Below are 22,894 nucleotides of genomic sequence, written 5' to 3'. Positions count from 1 at the left end.
CTCCCTTCCTTCCTTCTTTTCTCCCTCTCCCCTGCCTTAGAAGACTCTTTGGGAGCTCCCAAAGTACTCTCAATAAACCCTGAGGTGTGCGCGGCTCGCCCCCTAACGCCAGGAAAAGGCTGACTGTCCAGGTCTTACCCTACACGCCACCACGCGCTTAGCGCCGGGGCGGGGCCAAGTCCGGAAGGGGCGGGGCCACAGCAGTACTTAAGGGCCTGCGCCGGCTAACGACTTCCTTTTCCGCGTGGCCGGGGACGGAGTTGTGGTGGAGATGAGTGTCGTGTGGGCCAGGCGGCAGCGCTCGCGGACTCGTCTCCAGGCTATTCGAGGTGGGAGTCCCCGCGGTATCAGCTTTTCCTCTCTTCCTGCTGGGAACGTGACTCCTTGCGGAAACCCATGCCCGCCTTGGGGCCTTCGCCCTTTGAATCCCGCGCTTGGGGCCTCCATTTGTGAGGTCTCTGTCCCTTGGGCCATGTGCCTCCGCAGCCCTCAAGCTGCGTCAAGCCCAGTTAACGCGGCCACGAGCTTTCCTCCACGCCTTCTGTTCAGCGTTTTGTAACTACCTGTGAGTGTTGACCCCTCTGTTAAGTCAACGCCTTGTTCGACTGAGCTCAGATACTAATGACCCATTTGATCTAGTTGGATCCGCAGCGGCGGGAAGGTGCGGCTGGTGGCTTTGTGCTCTGGCCTTCTCCGGAGCCTTTTTGTGTATATCCCTAGTAAAGCTTTGTGAGCGTCTTAGATGGTGGCCTAGACGGTGTCAGAGTCCTTTAAACGGGCGACACATAACGGTCTCGACACAGTGGAGCTACTTGTCGGGATTTGTTATGGATCTTTTTTATTTTTTTCCTTTTTAAGTTTTAGATAGGCAAACGGAGGGAGGTAGGGAAACACCGAAAGGATGGGTTGCTTCTCCCACGCCCCCAACTGGGAACTTGGCCCCTCAATCCAGGCGTGGGCCTTGGCTGGGAATCGACCTAGTGACCTTTCGGGTTATAGGCCGGCTCTCAGTCCCCTGAGCCACATCAGTCAGGGCTGGATCTTTTCTAAGTAGACTCTAAAAATTGGCCCTGAGGTTATAGAATAATATGTACTGTACAGAAGTCCCTTAGGCCATAAATGCCTGCTATACTTTTAGAGGCTTGATTTACGTACAGGTGTCTGTTTCTGCTCATACTGGAGAAGAAATTGGCCAACAGCTGGAAGATTATGTTGCTTGTTCAAAAACAAGTTGTAAATGAATGTCGTGTGGTTTATTTTTTCCTCTTCTCCCAGGGTTGCTTCATTCAGAACACTGACAGGGCAAATGTGATGTCTTAAAGTACTTTGTATTTGCTCTTATCCCTGTTGAGACATAAGTGGCTTGAATCCTATTTTCATGGCAAAGTATTGGGAGTTTTTAAAAAGTTTTACAAACTAAATGTTTAATGGAAATACTGAGAATGTACTTAAATTCTGCAGCGTAATAAATACATGAGACAGCCCATCAAGCCATTTAATAAGAACTTGCATATTACTAATACTATAGTATCTATTTGCTTTCCTATCCCATTTCCCGTCTCCCATCCTCTGTATTTTGTGTCAAGTCTCTTGGTGTTTTGAGGGGGAGTGGGATGGGTAGCAGTTTTATACATAAATCTGTAACCCTAAACATTTTTCTTGTTTTAGGCTTTACACAAATGGGACTGTGCATGTAGTTGTCAGTGGTTCCTATGAAATATTGAACTGAAATTTTCCAAGTTGTAATTACTCGTAACTGATAGCCTGTGTTCCTGATATGGATTGTGTGAAATACTTGAGCATTTCAAGACTTGAAAATGATAAATTATTTTGCAGGGGCCAACATCTGATGTGCTTTCATAAATCATTTCCAATAGTTGTCTAGTTCAAGGATTTGTCCTCCCTTAGGATAACATCTGTGACCCTGGCCATGCCCTTTGCAGTACCTACTTGAGACTTAATTCTACAGGACTATGTCTACTAATGGTGTGCTTATCTCTGCTCTAAAACTATTAGATTTGCCATTGTGATGCTTTTAGTTGGAGGTTTGCATGCCTAACTTTATATATCTAACCTTTAACCTGCCTTATGTCTCATCCTTGTCAGGCTCTGAGATAGAAAAGCAGTGGCTGGGTACTCATTAGGACCACTGTGTTCTATAATCTGTATTGCCACAGTAAAGAACATAAATATATCCACCATTTTTTTTCCCTGTCCATGCTAATGAACCACTTCTTGCTTGGAAAGATTGTTTATGGAATTATTAGGGCCTAATTAGTCGAAAGGACTAATATACTCTCAAGTCATTGTACAATAGAAATTAAAATTTTAGGCTTACCAGTTTTAACTACCAAAAAGGTAGAATTAAGCAGCAAGTATGTTCTTGTGTGGTCTATTAAAGCTGTGTTAAACAGCAAATGGAAAATTTCCCCCATGGTCTCAATGTTAGTTTTTGAAAAATGGTCAGTCAGGAATATTTCAAGTATGGTTATAGTGTACAGTTTTTGATAAGGAAAAAAACCATTCCTGCATGGCAAACGGGTGCAAATACAAATAAAAATTTACAATGAAACATTAATTTACAGGTGCAACACGGTCTGTGAGTTGAAGATGAATGAAGGTTGTCATAATGAATGTTTTCCAAAAACTTAATCGTAGAGGATGACTAAACCCCTGGGAGTACCACTGCATGTAACAAGGTACCAAAGGTTAATGTTAAATTATGTGCTTTTTTTCTTTTTACGTATTTGTGGTATTGTTCCTGAAAAATACATTTTTGACAGAAAGGTTTAATAACTGGCACAATGATGACTTAAAATTACTTTTTGCCGTTTACCCAGCTGAGGGTTTCTTTGAAGAAATAATTTAAGACTGAGATGCCAGTAATCTATATTGAGGCTTGAATTCAACTATAATGCAATCTTTTTTTACTAAAATCAGTGAAATGTTCTTTTCAGCATATAGGTAGCAGCAAATGAATGAATGAATGTTCAAGTTTTTGGCTGTGGTATACAAAAATTCTTCATTGCCTCAGGTAAGTAATTATAATTTATTAAGCTTCTACGGATAATGTAAAAGGGCTGGGACCATTTCATGTTAGTTGCCTTTGTGTTTGAGTACAGAATGATTTTCACTGTTGGTTTCTGATCCCCCCCCCCCCCGCCCCCCAGGTGTGGCATGTGACATTTCGGAGGGAGAAACAGAATTTGTCAAGAAGACATGAATTGAAGCAAGTCATGAAAATAAATATTTTATTTAACACTGATCACCTTACAATAAATTATGTAGAAAATACATGTTTGAATCCTTTTAATTGCTGGGTAATCTGTTTTCTTTTAAACAGCTCCATTGTCACAATCACTAGTCAGACTTGTTTTTAACTTTAGGGATAGTATGTTTCGGATAGTTACTTTCCTTGAGGTGGTCAGCAGCTGGGAAGATATTTCTAGGACCTCTTACCTAGTTCTTAAACTCTTTCTTGGCTTAGGTGATTTCTGGATAGGTCCTAACTACTGCATACTAGATAACTATGTGGGCCTCCCTTCAGAACCTAGTGACTGAAATGTAGTGCAGTAGTCCTCATTTATTCATGGTTTCATTTAATCACAGTCCAAAAATAAATTGAAAAAATCCAGAAGTAATTCCTAAGTTTTAAGTTGCACATGGTTCTCAGTAATGTGATCATTCTTTTATCCATTGTATCCACATTTTACATTACCAGCCTGTTAGTTACTTAGTACCTGTCTTACGCCATCAGTGTTTGTCGAGAAACCCTTATAACTTATTACAGTATAATTTTATTGAATCTCTTACTGTGCCTAATTTGTAAATTAAGCTTTAGCAAACATATGTATGTATAGGAAAAAACTACTATTCATGCTTTCAGGTATCCACTTGGGAGTCTTGGAATATGGCCCATGGGTAAGGGGGATAACTAGGTTTCAGCTGTGACCTACAAATTTTGTTAATTTCCTTTTGCCCTTCTGAGCAAAAAAGTAATCATAATCCTAGTATAAGTAATTACTATATTAAAGAAAATAATGACTGGGTAGGTCAGTCTGTCCAGGACTTGAGAATTTACAAAAGTTCTAAAATTGAACTGAATTCCTACCTGGGTAAAGATTTAACTAAATCTTACTTTACTTCTGTTGAGTCCCGTAGTAATTTGTTTTTCATTGGGGTTATAACTTCAATATGGAAAGGCAAAATATAAAATGTGTACTGCAACATCTATAATCACTTCATTAGAGGTAACATTTGAAAACTATTTCCCTTCCAGTTTTAATAAAGTCTTGAATATAATATTTTACTGGGTACTTTTCAAAATGACTACCTTCTGAAAACTGGCACCAGTGGATATTGAATATTGTCAAATGACTAGGAAATAGTGAACGATTTGTCAAAAGTCCTTTACAGTGAGAACTGTCCCACCTTATGGTTAAGCTCCTAAAGAACTCGTGGTAGTTTCTTGGTTAATAAGATGGCAAACTTGTGATGACTTTAATTTAGTGAGTAAAATTTAAGTTGAAAAAAGGATTTGGGGGTTTTACAAGAAGTATATTTTCTCATGGTCCCCCTACCTTTTCAGAGTAGGTATCTGAGGTTTAAAGAGCCAATTAAAATAATTTGTGAATACTTTCATTTGAAGTTGCTGCCATCTTGTGACAAAAGGAGAGAACTACATAAAAATTTTTTTATTTTAATACATTGCTTAACTTACAATGTCAAAATAGTGAATGGCTTGCGTTTTTAATCTGTCGCCCACTGGTATACTTTGCTGGCCAGCGGTTTTTTTTGTTTGTTTGTTTTTTGAAATAGAATTCAAAGTTTTAAATTTCTGTTACTGGTTTTGAGATTTGAATTAGTGTTAGCAATTAATTTGAAGAAACTTGTATTTTTAAGGAAGCATTCTAATGTACTCCTATATACAGTATTAGCTGAAGCATTACTTCAAAGTCACACTTTTTTTTCCATGGCTGAAGTAGAAATGAAGGAAATTTTTCCCAGACTGTCTATTCATCACTAGCGAAAAGAGCTGTCCCAGGTCCATATGTGGCAATAAACTGTAGGAGCTGTTGTTGGCATTGAGTAAGATAGATGTCCCTTTTTTCTAAATATTCTTCATTATATAGTTCAAATGGAAATACTGCATTTGGAGCAACACAAAATACAGTGGCCCCTAAGTGGAGAAGGGGAAAAAAATGTAAAAAACTACTCCTTAAAATGCTAAATAAGTCACATTTTCAACAAAATAGTGAAATTTTTAAAATTAAGTTCTGACCTATTTAATAGTTTTATAATCATGATTTAAATCTGACCTTTTGAGACCCAATAAATAGCTTCAGTGAATGTACACACTGGTACCAGGGCCAATAGAAGACATGTTTATATTTTAAAGTTTGGAACTAGAAATTTGCCTTACACTGAAATAGTCTTTACAGTTTTGAAGCTGACTAGTAACGTAAGGCGGTGGGTATTGGAAGGTAGGGAAACATTAATAATTATTTGATAAAGGTTAAGAGTTGATGGGGGATAAAGACATTGTTATGCATTTCTTAATTAAAAACCATTAACAAAGACAGACATACAAACCTATGTAATAGAATAGGATCCTGGAAATAATCTCAAATATATAGTTAAATGGTTTTCAGCAAGTGTTCCAAAACCATTAGGGAAAGGACAGGCAGTCCAACAAATGATGCTGGGTAAATGATATCTATGTGCAAAAGAATTAAGTTGGTCCCTTCACTTACATTGTATACAAAAATTAATAGATCCAAAACCTCAATGTAAGAACTAAAACTAAAATCCTTAGGGAAAAAAACATTGGGGGAATGTTTCATTATATCTGACTCAGCAATGATTTTTAGGACAACACCAAAAGCATAGGTAACAAAAAAGATAAATTAGACCACATCAAAATAAAAATTCATATGCATCAAAAGATACAATCAACCAATAGAGTGAAAAAGCAACACTTAAGACATTTTTCCACAGAAGGTACACAAATAGCTAATAAGCCATGAAAAGAGGCTCAACGCTAATCAGAAAAAATGTAAATCAAGCCACGATGAGATAACCACTTCACCCATAAGGATGACTACTATCAGAAAAAAAATTACAGCCCTTGTACACTGTTGGGAATGTAAAATGTGCAACCCTTATGGAAAACAGTATGGCAGTTGGTCAAAAAAAACTAACCACAATTACCGTATGCTGCAGCAATTTCCTTTCTGCATATATACCCAAAATAATTGAAAGGAAGGTCTCAGATACTTGTGTACTAAAGTTCACAGCAACATTATTCACAATAGCCAAATGTGGCATATATATGTTAATATGAATATTACAGAGTCAGGAAGAAAGTTCTAATGTATGCCACAACATGGGTGAACCTTGAAGACAGTGAAAACGCTAAGCAAAATAGACATGTAATTCCACTTATATTAGGTACCTAGAGAAGCCAAATTCATAGAGATAGGGGCTGGAAGAAGGGGAGAATGGGGAGTTATTTAACAGGAACAAGATTTCAGTGAGAAAATGAAAAGGTTATGGAGGTGGGCAATGGCAACAATGAATGTACATAATATCACTGAACTGTACATTTAAAAATGCTTAAGATGACAAATTTTATATATGAGGGCCCCCCGAAGAAAATGGAAATAATCTTCCGGAGGGCGGGTTTTCCCTGCCCCACCCCGCCCACTAGGTGAGTGTTCTAGGAACCCACCTGTGTCAGTGTACCCGCTGGCATTGTGAGAGGCTCTGTTCAGCTTCAGTGAATTTTTTTTTGAAGACTCCACACATTTGCCCATTTCATGACAAGTGATACGCATGTGCACCTGCCCACACTATGCTGGGTGTTAAAGCAGTTTTTGACCAAAAATGGCATGACCTCTGTACCCTGCCCTCCCTATTCACCCGATCTTGCCCTGAGTGACTTTTTGTTTCCCCAGATGAAAAAAGTCTTCAAAGGGAAACATTTTGCCGATGTGGAAGAGGTGAAACAAAAAGACTGATAGAAGCACTAAACGGCATCAGAAAGAGTGCAGAAACTTTTTCAGCAGTGGGAAAAGTCTCAATAAGTGTATTGCATCAAATAAAAAGTACTTTGAAGGTGACTGAAGTTTAAACATGTAAGAATAAATACACAATTTTTTATAAGTAATTTGGGGGTGTACCCCTTTGTAATGTGTATTTCATCACAATTAAAAACACTACTTTTGACTATTACTGTAGGAATTAAGCTCTTAAATTCTGTTTCATTGATTGATTCATTGAAAGAGTATCTGAATGTGCCTGGCCCAGGGTACAGGGCTAGCCAAGCTGACAGTGCCTGCCTTCCTAGAGCCACCTGTCAGCGGTAAACTCTTAGAGCCTCAGACTTTGGAGACTGCTCCCTTTACTGCTTTACCTTACCTGAAACCTGCTATCCTGGGGAGCACTTTCCTTGGTGGCTTTCTAGAGATGAAGCTGCTTTTCCCCAAATACCCAACATTTCTCAGTATCATGACAGGAGCGGTGCCTAACTTGCTGCCCCTTTGCTGCTTCCAGACCATTCTTGCTCCTGCTCTCGATACAAATCTTTATATAATTCGCAGTGCCATCTGGGCTTTATCATCCCTTCCCCTTCCACAGTCAACAGCCAGCCCTCAGCCCTTGGCTCACAATCTTCCCTCTTCCCCAATATCTGTCATTCAGTGATTTCCATGTGAATGACCCATTTAACTCCTATCCTCCCAGTGTCCTAACCTTTTCCCTTCTACCTCCACCACACATTCTCAAGCTGACAGGAAACTGATATTACCAGGAACTTACTTTAAAGCCATGAGTTAAATGTCCTGCTCCCCTATGCTACCTCCCAGGCTTCTAGCTCAGAGACTGCCAGTCTGCTTCAATTCATCTCCCTCTTTTAACCAGTTTGAGTCCCCGCTTTGCCAGGGCCCCCACTCCCTTACCCTCTGCAATACTCTGCCACCCTTACCTATCAAAACCTCAGCTCTTCATGAACCAAACCATTTACTTTGTGCCTGCACTCAGGTTGCTAGGCAGAAAATAATATTGCAATTGTAAGTTATAATTTAATATACAATAAAATTGTGTATTGTAAGTTAAAATGTAATTGGCATTTCTGGGTTCACTTTAAGTTAATCAGAAACCTGAAATGGGTCACTGTGCTGCCTGACAACCCTGCTAAACTTCTCGAGCACACCTGCTCTTCTGTCCCCCACAATGACTGTAATAGTCCATTCTTCTCATACTTTTTGTTTTTAGTTGATGACCTTGTGTAGAGTATATTACAAAATCTACAGACGTACCTAATTCTGCACCCATTGTCTTCCCTGCTATAAAATTAAATGACTCTTCTGTCACAGGCCAATACCTCACATGTGCTCTCAGTTCCATCCCCTCTCACCTTTTTGAGAACATCACTCTTTCGAGATTCCCCTCTTTCTGTAGAATCATTAGTTTACTCTCTATTGAACGTCATAATATCTATTATGTTAAAAATAAAAACAACCCTAGACCACACATTCTTCTCCAGCAAATACCCTATTTCCTTACTCATCTTTATAGTCAAACGTCTCATAGTTGTCTGTGTGAGCTATCTTCATACCTTCATTTCCTACCCTACCCAAGTCCCGAGTCCATTGAATTAGCCTGATCATGGCCACCTACAACCTCTAGACTGCCAAATTTAATCATACTTAATTTCAGCACATGATACAGTTTGCTACACTGCTTCTTGAAACTCTTCTTTCTTTGTTAGTACCACACTAGATTTTCTTTCTACATTATAGTTGCTGCTCAGTCTCTTTGAGTTCCCTCTCCTCAAGCCCATATCTAAATACTGGAAACTTTAAGGGGAGTCATGAGTTCTCTGGCCTCTAGGTGATTTCATCTGTTCCATGGCTTTGAGTACCATCTCTGTGCTGATGATTCCTAAATTACAGGTTGAAACTCTTTGAAATTCCATCATCTTAGTCTATTAATACCTTTGTACAATATCACAAACATATCTATAATATGATTTTTCCCCCCAAATCATCTCTCTTCTTGATTTTGGTAAATGACACCATAATCCTCTTAGTTTCTCAAGGCAGAAACCTGGGAGTTTTCCTAATTTCTACCTCCCTGCTGCCCCAACTCCTAAATCTAGTTCATGAGCACAACCTATTGGTTTTTGCATACAAGAAAAATATCCTAGTATAGATGATTTTCCTGCTGTGTTTAAAGTAACATTTAAGGAGCTCTTAACATTGTTTTGCTTAAGACAAAAAAAACAATATACCTAACTCAAATTTATTAAGAAAACAAAAAGTAATTAAAGGAAAAAAATGTTCACATAGTTTTCTCTCAACAAACGTTTTATGTGCTTTTAAAAAGTTTTGACAAAGTAGTTACCAAGTGAAAATAGCCATATACTACTACAGGAGTACTTAAAAAAATACTATACACTTTAAGTTCAAAGACACATTTTTGTCATCTTACTGGAATCTAGTGGTGTCTTAAATGGCTTTGATAGCATGTCTTAGTAAAATTGGCAGCATTTTTTCTTTATGGCACATAAAATAATGTCTTAGATTTTAACAATTATGTTTTAAATATATTTTAAGAGAAGGATAAAGAGATAAAGCAAATTAAAAATATATATTCTTCCCCTTGTTTAGTACTGGTTGGGAATCAGGTTTTTAATCTTTTGGTAAATAAAATTAACTCAGGATGATAATTTACCTTTTCTAGGGATCATGATTTATCTCCCTAAGCAAAAAACAAATACATATACAAATTTACATATAATTTAGAGATTTGCAAGCCTCTAGTACTCTCTAAGTATCCATGGATCTTAGGCTAGAAATGCTTGATTTAGATAATAGAACAAAGTTCTAATGTTCTAAAGGATATTTGCAAAAAGTTATGACTATAAATTGAATGTAAAACAAATTTAAGCACTAAACATGAACAATCAGAAAAGTCAGTGTTAAAACATCCTTTTAAGTACCAGGATTGGAACTAAAGTTTGATTTGAAGCAAGGTTTATCTCATCAAAATTAATGTCTCATATAATTCAACAAAATGAATTTCCTTTACTCTTACATTAAGTGTCCTTTTAGGTTTTAGCAAAACCATATAAGCTCCATTCATTTCAAATAATTAAATGCTATAGTCATAGTGTTACAACTAGCCATTCATAGGAGGTTGGTGATGCAAGATGATCACATTTCCTTTGGCTCTGTGCCTGATTCCACAGTTGGGGACTGACTGCATGACTATTAAATGTCGCATGTTATTTTAAAAGGGAGATACATTTAAAATTATTTGATGTATAAAGTACTTTTCTACAATTATTTAAACAGTGCAAAAATTCAGGTATAGAAAAAAATCATGCACAATAAGGAACCTAATATAATGATACTGCCTATAAGCGAGTAGTAAATGTTTAAATTAAAACTTGCCTTACCTGAGATTTATTATTCTTTAAAATAATATTTAGAATATACAATATATAACATTTTAACTTAACAGTAAAAATATTTGTTTAAATATAATTATTTGTAGTCATTATTAATAACTTAAAAGATTACCATATTTCAATGTGAGAGAGGTTTCAAATAATAAGGCTGCAATTAGTACATCTTCTTTAAACACTTTATTCCTTAAGTTCAGTCGAGCATGGGCTTCAGATAGGGAAACTCTAAAAAAGAAAATTGATACCGATCAAAATATGTTGATAGTATAAAGATAATATATATTTTGGCAGTAACAAATCAAGACATATGTGACCATAAGCCACATCTTAAGGATCTGCATATTCTTTCTTTTGAAAGAATACTTAATTTTCAAAGCATATATTTTTCTTATGAAGTTGAACAGACTCTTCCAGAATAAGCAAGTATCCTGACATTATCAAAGAGTTGGTTTCCACCCTGGCTTAACTTTATTATTTTATACCCTATTTCCCTAAATTCTGCTCAGATAAATACAGAGTTGGGAAAATTAACCTAACTAAATATCTTATAGACACATCCTTGATATTTTCTTCCAGTTCATCTATTTGAAGTCCTCGTAGAATCTTGAAAATTCAGTGTTGGAAGACACCTTTGAGATTGAAGTTCAAACTCCCATCAGAAAACTGAATTTTCTCTGCAACATCCCAGACTAATTTATGTCTACTCTCTTTTGAACTTTTCCTAGGATTCACTAGGAATTATGAGGCAATCCATTCCTTTATTTTTAAACTACTTTAGATTACTGGAAAAAATCTCCCTTAAACTCTCATTAGGCATTTATAATATACTTGAATGATTGCTGGACTTAGGAATTAGAAAAACTGGGCTAAGTCTCCAGAATTTACTAGCTGTGTGATATTGTATAAATCATTTAATTTCTGATATTATTTTGAAATTCAGCTGTAAAATGGGGATAATAATTCAAAGGGGTTGTGTGATTTCAAGTAAGGCAGTTGAAAATCCTGGGACTCACCCACAAAGATTGTATAAATGTAAGCTGAAATTGGTTTCACTGTACTTTCCATCCACTGGTTGCTGGTTCTGTCTCCTGGGATTACAGAACAAGCCTACTACTTCCTAAATATGACAGCTCTTCACATACTCAGCACAACTTTTCTAGTTGCTTCATGTTTTCTTTTCTCAAGATAAATATCTCTAGTCCTTTTAAGATGTCATAGGACATAACATTCAGGACCCTCATCACTCTGGTTAATAAGCAGATGTTGTTAATATTCCTTTTCAGTATAGTATTATTAAAGGTGTGATTTGACCAGCAGAATGAAAGAGAAACAGAAGTAACATTTTCATATTCATGATACTATATTAATGCAACCCCAAATCACAGTATTATTAACAGCCATGTTATATTGTTTACTCATTAACCATCAAAAGGATGAAATCGTGTGTTTTTCATATTAAGGCATATCAACCTTTCCCATCCATTCATACTTGTACTAGGGAGGTTGAGATCTAATTGAGGACATTACATTTATCTTATTAATTTTCTTCTTGTTAGACTAATATCATCATTCAAACTTGTGAAGTTCTCTCCAGAGTTATTTCTTTACAGATTTGATTGTCATGTTCCTGATGTCTTACCCAAACTCCTGGTAGTTGCCGGAGGGGTAGGGGTAGTTTAGGGGGTGAAAGGATTGAGCAAAAAGAACAAAGGACTCATGGACATAGACTGCTGTGTGGTGATTGCTGGGGGAGGGGTGTATAAGGGGACTAAATGGTAATGGGAAAAAAAAAATACAATAAAGACTAAGACACAAATACTAAAAAATAAAATAAAAAATGACCAGCACAGAGTAGGTATACAGCCTTTTAGGAAAAAAAAAGAGAGTGTTGTTCAGCTCTACTTCTTTAGAAAAGCAAGGATGGCATATTAGGTATCTAAGCAGGAGAAAAATTCAAATTTTATGATTCTTTTGACTAGTGGTTTATTGACTTTGCCACTTCCTAACTCTCATCTCTGCCTCTAGGGTTTATTTCTACAGTGAGAAAAAGTACAGTTATATTAAAATTAACTCTGCTTTATTTTTGGATCAATATAGTCAAATGCAAACAGAGGCTATGTGAGTTTAAATGAAAAAATGTCTTTTTTACTACAGAGAAAAATTATGAGAAAATAGGATTTTCAGCCCTGGCTGGTGTGGCTCAGTGGATTGAGTGCTGGCCTGTGAACCAAAGGGTCACCAGTTCGATTCCCAGTCAGTGCACATGCCTGGGTTGTAGGCCAGGTCCCCAGTAGGGGGTGCATGAGAGGCAACCACACATTAAAGCTTCTTTCCCTCTCTTTCTCCTCCCTTCCCCTCTGTCTAAAACTAAATAAAATAAAATTGAAAAAAATAGAATTTTCAAAGCTTTTAATCTTGGAGTATAAAGTATTGTTTTGAGTATTTTATATATTCAGAAAATGGAAAGCATTATATAATTCTGTTTATCATTTTAAAGCATCACAGTTGATTTCTACCTTGTCTTTAGCATTTTTTTTCATCTCTGTGAAAATAAATATACTGGGGAAAAATTAACTAAACATATTTATCTCTTCTAGGCCCATACTTGATATATTCTGCTGGTCCCTCACTTGTCTTATTTTATATTTCAGTTATAACAAGATATTTATTTATTAAATTGATTACTTTACTCCTGGTCCTGTTTTATAATTTTTAGAGATTATACATTAATCTATATCAAATGAAGTAATGGTCAATCAGTAGGGGACTATTTAAATTATGGTACAGCCACATCACTACAGTTTAATGTGGCTATTAAAACAAAATGACATAATTCTTGATGTGCTGATAGTGTGAGAGTATAATATATATGAGGTCTGTCCAGCAGAAGTCCAGCCATTGTTAATACAATAAGAACGGTTTGTGCAACATCAATGTAACCTTGCAGTCAAGGAGAGTGGACTGGAGTGCGCATGCATGAGCAATGGTGACCTCACTGTACTAGTCAGTGGGGGCAGTAGATGCCATTGAGTGAGCATGTGTACTGTGTGGCCATGACATTCAAAATGACTGAGCAAGTAAAGCAATGAATCTGCATCAAATATTGTGCTCTGTGGAAACTATTTGGATAATTCAGAAGGCTGCAGCTTTGGGCATCTGGTGATTGGCAGTTTCATCACAACAATGTGCCCACTCATACATCACATCTCATGCAGTTTTTTGACTAAACAGCAAACAGCCAGGCGACTCAGCCCCCCTAACAGCCCACATTTGGTGCCCTGCAACTTCTGGCTTTCCCCCAAATTAAAATCACCTTTAAAAGGGAAGAGATTTCAGGACATATATGAGATACAAGAAAATGTGATGGGGCAGCTGATGGCGTTTGGGAGAACTATGTGAGGTGTCAAGGTGTCTACTTTGAAGGGGACTGAGGTGTCATTGTCCTATATACAATGTTTCTTGTATCTTGTATCTTCTTCAATAAATATCTCTATTTTTCATATTACATGACTGGATATCTTTTGGTCAGACCTCCCATATACCATGCAAGATTCTATTTGGGCAAAAAGAATATCCATATTTGTATACTTACATATTGTAATATATAGGGATATATTTATATATTGTAATATGTATGTATGTGTAATATTTAAGATATTCATCTAAAACATTCAAATAAATATGTATAATACATCATATATGTAAATTACATATTTGTACATGCTAGTATTTAAATGATAATTTCTGGAAGAATACACAAAAACTGTTATCCGTGACTAAAGAATTCAAATTTGGGGACTTGCCCATAATGAGTTATTACTGGAGATAACTTTTTACAGTCTCTGTAGGACAGAGCAAATACCTAATTACTGAACATCTGCTCCAGCTGCTGTCCTGTGAGTGACCTTCCTCCCCTCTGAAGCCCCAAGGCACTTTACCTTATCCTTATCTTAGAATGTCACATATACTCATTTTAACTTTCTATCCCTGAACGTCTCATGTATGTGGGTTTCCCATATATATTATGTAATTAAAGTTGGTTAATTATCTCTTGTTAAATCTGTTTTATGTTGATTTAATTACTAGACCAGCCAGAAAAACCAAGAAAGGTAAAGGAAAATTTCTAACTCCCTACAAATGTAAACAGTCACATTTTAAAAAACAATCATTTTCATTTGAAATCAGTATACTTCTCTCAGAAACATAGAGTCCAATAAAAAATTAATTTAGTCAAAACAGCTCATTGGAGGTTCAGATGATACAATATTGTATATAACAAAAGGAACTGGAGTCACCTTAAATTCTTTTGGAACAAAGTAAATTATAAACTAACCAACAACCAAACAAAACCAATGAAACAGACAAATAAGTTAATTAAATATATCATTTAAAAGTCAATACTGGCTTTAAAATTTTATATTGAATACCTACAAATATTTCAATGCAGATGCTGACAGTTTTGATCCACATACAGAATCAGTTCTGATTCTGCGACTTGCTAAATAATAGCCATGAATCATTCTTTCTGCCTCCAAGCTGAATTCTACATTCAAATTCTTTGCAAGAGCCAGCAGCTAAATAAAAAATGTGAAAAATTTAAGAAACTCGGACTTCATTATAGAATCAATATTGCAAAAGTGCAAGGTATATTGTCATTTTATTTTTAAATGTTTGAATATTTTATTTACATTAAAATTGATTAAATGTCTAGGGCCATCTCAAAATAATTGAGCATTTTAATTATACCCTTATACTTGTAAGAATGTTTAGGTTTACCCTAAATAATCTCTTCCTCCCTCTTAGGGCAGAAATGTTCTGTGCAATGTATTGGAATGGATTTCAAGTCTTTGCTTCCAGTGGAATAAGGGCTCACTCAGATCCTTTCAATGGGAGAGAGACTTCCTTCAGAAACTCATATCTCTTTGAATAGCTTTAATTCTTTGACAGTTTATTTCCTTGTAACTTTTCCCTCATTGGTACCCTTCTTAATTCATTTCTTCCCTTCATAGAACACAACTGAACATTAGCAATGTGGGAGAAATTGTGTTAACTACTATGAATGTGGGCCTTGAAGATTTAGTAAGATTCTGAGTAGGGAATAAGTTTTCAACATAATTATTATCAATATTTTCTCTGAGTTTTGTGGTTTTTCCTTCTGAGTGATTTCCAGTTTCTTAAGTCCTCATTCAATAACATAATTTCCGGGCTTTTCAACAATCCTAGTTGTTTCCTGCTTTTAAAACTCATAGAAAAATTAACATAGAAATGTTGCTGATGTCCTGGCTGGTGTGACTCAGTGGACTGAGCTGGCCTGTGAACTGAAGAGTAGGTGATTCAATTTCCAATCAGGGCACATTCCTGGGTCCCAGACCAGGTCCCCAGTAGGGGGCGTGTGAGAGGCAACCACACATTGATGTTTCGCTCCCTTTTTCTCCTTCCCTTCCCCTCTCTCTAAAAATAAATAAATAAAATCTTTAAAAATAATGTTGCTGTTAACTATAATATTTATACTTTTTCAAACAACTTTTCTAAAGGGTCTGTATATGTCCTGGGTTGGATATGTCCGGTCTTCTTTTTTCTTATACTCCACAGTTCCCTCCAGGCCTTCAGAGCTGGATGATAATAAGGACATCAGCAGCCCTCTCTAGGTTTTATGCTATGGAGGTCCAGTCATGAGCCACCTATATCCCCCTTTCAGAAAAGGACTGTTGCCCCAGCTTCCGGGAGTGCTGTCAGTATATGACCTCCAGCTGTCAACTTCTTCAGGGGTTGCCTCAGTACAGCCCATATTAAATGAGTGAGTGAGGCGGAAGTGGGGAGGTTATTATAAAGCCCCTTTATTTATGTAAAGCCCCTCCATTTATATAAAGGAGGGCAACTCTGATGGGTCTCTTTAGCTACAGAGGTCACTGTGGGGCCAACAAAGGCTATCTTTGGACCTGTACCACAGCTTGGCTCCTTCCTCTGTCTAATCCTGCATTCTTTTCCCTTCTGATGGGGGGGGGTGGGGAACTGAAAAGCTAAAAAAGTTTAGCTTTAGTTACGTAGTCAATAGGTATGGTGATTAATGCATGTAGAAAGCTATCGTTCCAGGAACTGGAATGTATGACTGGACCTACTCTGAATCCACAGCAGGACTGCAAAAGATCAAGATAGTATCTGAGCCACTGTGCTCCAGGGAGGAAATGTCTGCCAACCAGGATGCAGATGAAGACTCGTGGGTCAGCAAATGCAAGAGTACTAGGAAAATCACTGGAGTGCACCTTTTATCTGATTAACCTTTTTCCTTGAATTCCAATCCCCTTACCTACTTTTTTCTTGGATTCCAAACTCCTTACCTACCTTCTTCTCCTTATAAAAAAGGTGAGCTCAAGATGGAGACATAAGACAGACTTTTACGGTACATACCCTACCATCTCAGATTGCTGGCCATCTGAATAAAGTGCCCAGAAAGAGTCAAATTTTGTCCCTACTTACTAGTTCTGGTAGTGTGACAGGCAGCACGAATGCTAACTTTTCTAGTTTCACTCCTACAGATGTTGGTAGAAGCTCTCCATAATAATCAGTGGCACACTAAGCTCCATCTCAGTCTACCCCCTGGAGAGCTAAGGCTACAACATATTCCATTCAGTCTGTTTTGTGTGATAGACAGATTTGTCTTTTGGGGAAATCATTTTCATTATTTCACTAGCCTAGTAAAGTCTATAATTGTTCTCTCCAGTCGGACAAATCAACTATAAACTCTTTTTGCCTGAGCTTTTCAAGGCCTATTTGCCAAATCTGAATCCCAGTGACTCCATAATACAATTTTTGTTCTAGTCAGGCAAGTCTTCTCGTGGTTTTCCATGTATACTCATTTCTACTTTTATGTCTTTGCTCTTATTCTTATTTCTGTTTACATGCCCATCTTTCCTGTCATCTAAATCTTACCTTTCCTTAAGGCCCAAATAAAGAGTGACCTTACTTATGAAATATTACCAACTCTTCTATTCTACTTGATATCCTCCTTTCTAAAGTCTTAAAAGTACCTATAGTCAGCGCTACCCTGTTTAGCACTTAAGATGTCCCTCAGTTGTTTCATGTATCTTATTTTTATCTCAACTAAGTGATAAACTATTTAAAGAAAATTTATATTTCCATGAGAATATAAAAAAACAGAAATGGGTTCATATATATAAAGTATTCAGTAAATACCTAGTTAATAAATCCATAAACTTTTTTGTTTCTGTTTTCCAGGGAAAAACTGGGTATAAGTTTCTCCAGGTCATTAGTGTGTCTACATATTTAGTATCTTAATTCCTAGAGACAAACTACTTTTTCTAATATGCAAAAATAAACAAAAACACCTTTATTGTACTGTATTTTCTATTCTAATGTATGTGAATAAACAATGCTCATAATTTACTTTTAAGTATACCACACCTTTGAACTTTTTCATACCCATGCAGTATGTCTACAAGGAGGGCAAGTGTGAAAACAAATTTTAATGACCCATGGATTTCCACTTCCCAATATTACCTGCCTTTTATCTCTCCTATTCAAATACTTGACTGTGGACAGATTTCTGAATAGTCAATATTAAAAGGGTTTCACTTGTAAATACTTGAGTACCTTTAATTACTATGAAAATCATTACTAAATTTTTATCATCTACTCTCAGGTTCTCTAAATAGGTCATACATGTTTTTATGTTAGGACATTAAAATGATTGAGTGAGTCCTGATAGATATTCCCTAAAGTCAGAATGCTGAAGGTATTCATATAAAGGAAATCCCTTTGAATAGCCTGTAAAATGTAAAAAACTATTTATACAGCCTCTCATCATAATTTTCCATACAAATGATCTATTTTGATTTCTTTCATTAAGATTCTTTATGCTATAGTGATTTGGATAGTGGTACAAAGAATAAACTCAACTATAGTTTTTTGTTGAATTATAATCCTAAATATTTTCTATATAATGTTCTCAAAATGTTTAAAAGCTAGAAGCAAGTTGGAATAAAAGAACCCTAAATACAGAAAACTGAATGTTCAAAGTTGTGTTTACATTGAGAACCATTACCACAAGTATTCTTTGTAATCATTTTTTTCTACCTTTACCTTTTCAAAATCTTCTGTTGTGAACTGTTCAGAAGCTAAATAAAGCAGCCCTTCAGGATCAATGGCTTTTTTTAAAGTATGTTGCACAGTAGGAAGAAATGGGTGGCAAGGAGATGATTCATTACAGTTAATCAACAATCCAAATGCCTCTACAAGATTAGCTGGAATTAAACTGCAATCCTACATCAAACAAAAATGTAAAAGGCAAACATTAAACTCAGGTATTTTCACAAAGACTTTGGAAATATTTATAAAATTATTGAAATAGTCATATAATTATATTTGCTTATACTAAATTATATACTAATAACTAATAATTATGATTTGTTATTACTAATTATTATTTAAAATGATTCCTGAATATCATAGGAACTTTGTGGTGACTAATTTTTTAAAAATATTCTTCATTAAGTATTTTCTTATGTATTACTCTTTACAGCCTCTCCCAAATTCAAATAACAATTTCTAGTGAACAGATACCTGCTTGGAATCACTTAAAAAACAGTAAAATTTTCAAACTGTGTCATTATTTAGTTTTAGTACCCAAGTAAGTATAGAAATGGGTAACAACAAAACACTAAGAACAGCAAAAGCACTAAGATTAAAATCTGTGGCTAAATTTCCTGAATAATATTCTAACAATAAAATATACAAATGCCTTACCATCTGACCAATTAGAGTGTTGGTTTTCTGCGTGCTTTTCCTTGAAGATGATTCCATATCAACGAAAGACCAAAAACTGCACTGAATTGGAAAAGTCATTTGTTGATCGATATCATCCCCAAACTTCTTTCCAGGGATGTATACTGTGATGCTTCTGCTTTCCATAACTAAGTCAAAGACATTATGCATTTATTACTTAAATTCATTTTGGTCTGTATATCTAAAAATCAGTAATATTATTATGGAGAATCTTACTGTCTAAATTTTAGATAGTATAGACACAAGTAAATTTCTTCTGCAAGATATGTGTCTAAATTCAAAAATATGCCAAAAAAAAAACAAGGCAAGAAAATATTTGAATGTCTATATGTCCTGTGACTTGATGAGAACCAGCTGTCCAAAGCATGAAGCTAGAATTGTGGTCAGTTTCTGGGTGGAATGGGCAGAAGGTTAGGAGATTGGTCATTCAGTGCAGGCTTACAAGGGAGGCTGAAATAGGGCCATGTTCTTTTATGTGGAAAAACAATGATAGAAAGTGGGCTATTTTTGTGTGAGTGAAAAAGGAAAAGATTGAAAGAGAATATGAACTACAAGGACTAGGGGGACATATATCTCAAATTCAGCATATTCAAAACCAAATCATTTCTTCTCAAATGGCTCTGTGTGCATTATTCATGAGTGGGGCATCACTATCCATCCACTTAAAACCCAAACAAAAAACGTGTGAAAATATTCTATTCTTTTTTCTATCTGTCCCTCATCTCTTATAGCCATTTAACCTATGAATTCAATCCTATTTCTAGGATTCTATCTCCCAAGCATTTCTCAAATTAGTCTTCTCTCCACTTGTGATAAGTCTTTTTTATATGTTTTTCTTTTTCTTGGGTCATAAGGTAAAAATATATATATATATATATATATATTTCTGTATATATTTCTTCCTTCTATAGATATATATTTAACTCTATAGAAACTGCCATAGCAGTTTGTAAGATGGTGTGCTACTTTATATTCTCATCAATAATATATGAGAATTCCAGCTTCTCCACAGCCTTAGCAACTTTGGTTGTTGTCAGCCTTTTTTAATTTTTGTCATTCTAGCAACCAGGGTCCCAGCTACATAATTTTTGGGGCTTAGTGTAAAATGAAAATCTGGGCCTGTTACTCAAAACAGTGGAAAGCTGCTAAAAGTACTAATATTCAATATATAAAGCTTTTTCCTTTAAAAATGTTATTACTTATAAAATGTAATGGGGTAAAATGAAGAAATTAGAACACTCAAACATTATTGTTGCGAGTATAAGGGTATGACTACTGTAGAAAATTTGGTTGTTCCTTATAAAGTTAAAAATAGAATTATCCTATAATCCAGCAATTCCAATTCCAGGTATAATACTCAAAAGAGTTAAAAGCAAGGACTCAAACAGATACTTGTATAAAAATGTTCCTTAGCAGCATTATTCACAATAGCCAAAAGGCAGAAACAGCCCAAGTGTCCATCAGAAGATGAATACATTTTTTTAAAAATGGCATATATATTGTGAAATGTTATTCACCCATAAAAGGGAATGAGGTTCTATGAATAAGCAAATTCATAGAGAAAGTAGAATAGAGGTTACGAAGGGCTGGAGGTAGCAGGGAATAGGAAGTTACTGTTTAATTGGTACAGAGTTTCTGTTTGGGATAATGAAAAAAGTTATGGAAATGGATAATGATGGTTGCACAACATTATAAATGTACTTAATGCTACTGAATTATAAATGGTAAATTTTATGCTATATGTATTTTATCATAACTTTTTAAAAAAAGGAATGTAGTACTGACACATGCTACAACATGGATGAACCTCAAAAACATGTTAAGGTAAAGAAACCAGTCACAAAAGACTACATTATTGTATAATTCCATTTACAAGAAATGTCCAGAACAGGCTAATCTATAGAAACAGAAAGCAAATTAGGTTGCCAGGGACTGTGGGGAGATGAGGTTTGGAGGAATGATTGCTAATGAGTATGGGGTTTCCTTTTTTGGATTCTGAAAATGTTCTGGAAGTAGACAGTGATGATGGTTGTATAACTCTGTAAATATTCTAAAAACCAGTAAACTACATTTTAAGTGGTGAATTGTATGGTATGCAAAAAATATCTCAATAAAGCTGTTACCAAAAAAATGTAATAGAGATAGTTGCCACTCTAAAACTAATTTTTTAAAAAAAATTACTGATTTTAGAGAAAAAAGAAAGGAAGGGGAGAGAGGGAGGGAGGGGGAGAAAGAGAGAGAGCACTCAATTTGTTGTTCCACTTATTTATGCATTCATTGACTAATTCTTGTATGTGCCCTGACCAAGTATAGAGCCTGCAACCTTGTTGAATCAGGATGATACTCTAACCAACTAAGCTACCCAGCCAGGGCCTAAAACTAAAATTTTTAATTATTGGCATGAATTTTGCCATTTATCTTTATATTGTGCAATACCAATCTTAAATACAAATAAATGATTTTTTAACTCATGTGAAATCACTAATATAGGTAGTTTATTTTGTAGCTAGTGTGTATGTATTTACTACCTACAATATATATATACTGTTCTTACCAGAACTTATACTATATATGTATATGTATATACACACATAGCAGAACATATACTATATATATGTATATGTATATACACACATACACACAGACACACACACTATATATATATTTCTTCCCAGAACAGTGGAAATGCTGCATAAAATTGTTTATTTTGCTTCTTGATATGCATCAGTAATACATGATGAATTAGCTCACTGATGAATAAGGAAGGACTAAAAGGAAAAGAAATGAAGCCTTGCCCTATCTTTCTCTTTCCCCCTATATTATCATTTTCAGTGAAAGTAGCTGGCAAATGCAGGAAAGTAACCAAGTAAGAAAAGATGTGATGGGGGTTCCTTGGTCATTTGTGTTTCTTAGATTGCCACTGCCTGCCTTCTATATAAAAAGCAAGTCTGGTTGGAAGGGAAAGTGTCCTCTTGGGAGCTATTAACTCCCTCACTTACTCAATTGCAAATGTTTTGATATGTAACATAAGCACTGCTTTGTAGTGTACTTGCAATACGTGGAAGTCCAGAGAAAACAAAACTGATTACAAATTGTGTAGCTGCATAGTGGTTGCAAATGCTATGTGTAATAAGGGCAACAAGGCATGGGAAACACATGTGTGAATGTATCTCCACTGCTCGCATACAAGCTCCTCTGTCTTAGTGGACCTCCTTTCAAAAACATGTTTAAAGGTAAAAATCATTAAAAATTTGAAGATGGTGACACTGGAGTTTTAATCAAGTGCCAGCCAGTTCTAGGAGGAGGATGGCCTTTGTGAAACTATATTTGTTACATGTCCATGAAGCAGGACCTCCTAGTATGTGAGTGTTGGTATCTAATTGCAGTTTTTATTTTCATTTTCCTGGTATCCAATAAATGATAATAAGCACTCTTTCATGTGCTTATAGTCATTTTGTATATCTTTCTTTGTGAAATCACTGTTCAAGTCTTTTTCGCATTTTAGGCTGCGCTCTTTGTTTTTTAAATTATTGACATGTAGAAATTGTTTCTATGTTCTAACTATATGTCCGATGTCAAATATATGTATTGCCATTATTTTCTCTTTATTCACTTGTCTAC

The 22,894-nt window shown here is 35.7% G+C and overlaps 1 protein-coding gene, 1 long non-coding RNA gene and 1 other non-coding gene across 3 annotated transcripts in view; 2 read left to right on the top strand and 1 right to left on the bottom strand.

Annotated features, from left to right (window-relative positions):
* Positions 1-243: 243 nt before the first annotated feature.
* LOC129084185 (uncharacterized) lies at positions 244-3,429 on the top strand. Its single transcript, XR_008530570.1, has 4 exons — positions 244-329; positions 2,586-2,699; positions 2,958-3,034; positions 3,171-3,429. It is a non-coding gene; the product is annotated as an uncharacterized LOC129084185 (long non-coding RNA).
* On the top strand, positions 2,796-2,884 carry LOC129084499 (small nucleolar RNA SNORD87). The gene has a single exon (XR_008530622.1). It is a non-coding gene; the product is annotated as a small nucleolar RNA SNORD87 (small nucleolar RNA).
* A 1,583-nt stretch (positions 3,430-5,012) lies between the features above and the next one.
* The window catches only part of MCMDC2 (minichromosome maintenance domain containing 2), a 33,611-nt gene continuing 15,729 nt past the window's right edge, over positions 5,013-22,894 (bottom strand). The window contains exons 10-14 of the mRNA XM_054590220.1: positions 19,235-19,401; positions 18,572-18,751; positions 14,903-15,045; positions 10,587-10,696; positions 5,013-5,179 (exon numbers count right to left, since the gene is read on the bottom strand). Coding sequence (XP_054446195.1) covers positions 5,013-5,179; positions 10,587-10,696; positions 14,903-15,045; positions 18,572-18,751; positions 19,235-19,401 — 767 coding nt within the window. The remainder of the gene's footprint in view (positions 5,180-10,586; positions 10,697-14,902; positions 15,046-18,571; positions 18,752-19,234; positions 19,402-22,894) is intronic.

This window comes from Pteronotus mesoamericanus, unplaced genomic scaffold (assembly GCF_021234165.1).
Source record: "Pteronotus mesoamericanus isolate MK-2021 breed Mesoamerican mustached bat unplaced genomic scaffold, CSHL_Meso_final scaffold_174, whole genome shotgun sequence".
Classification (NCBI taxonomy): Eukaryota; Metazoa; Chordata; class Mammalia; order Chiroptera; family Mormoopidae; genus Pteronotus; species Pteronotus mesoamericanus.
This window is presented reverse-complemented; position numbering and strand designations above follow the sequence as displayed.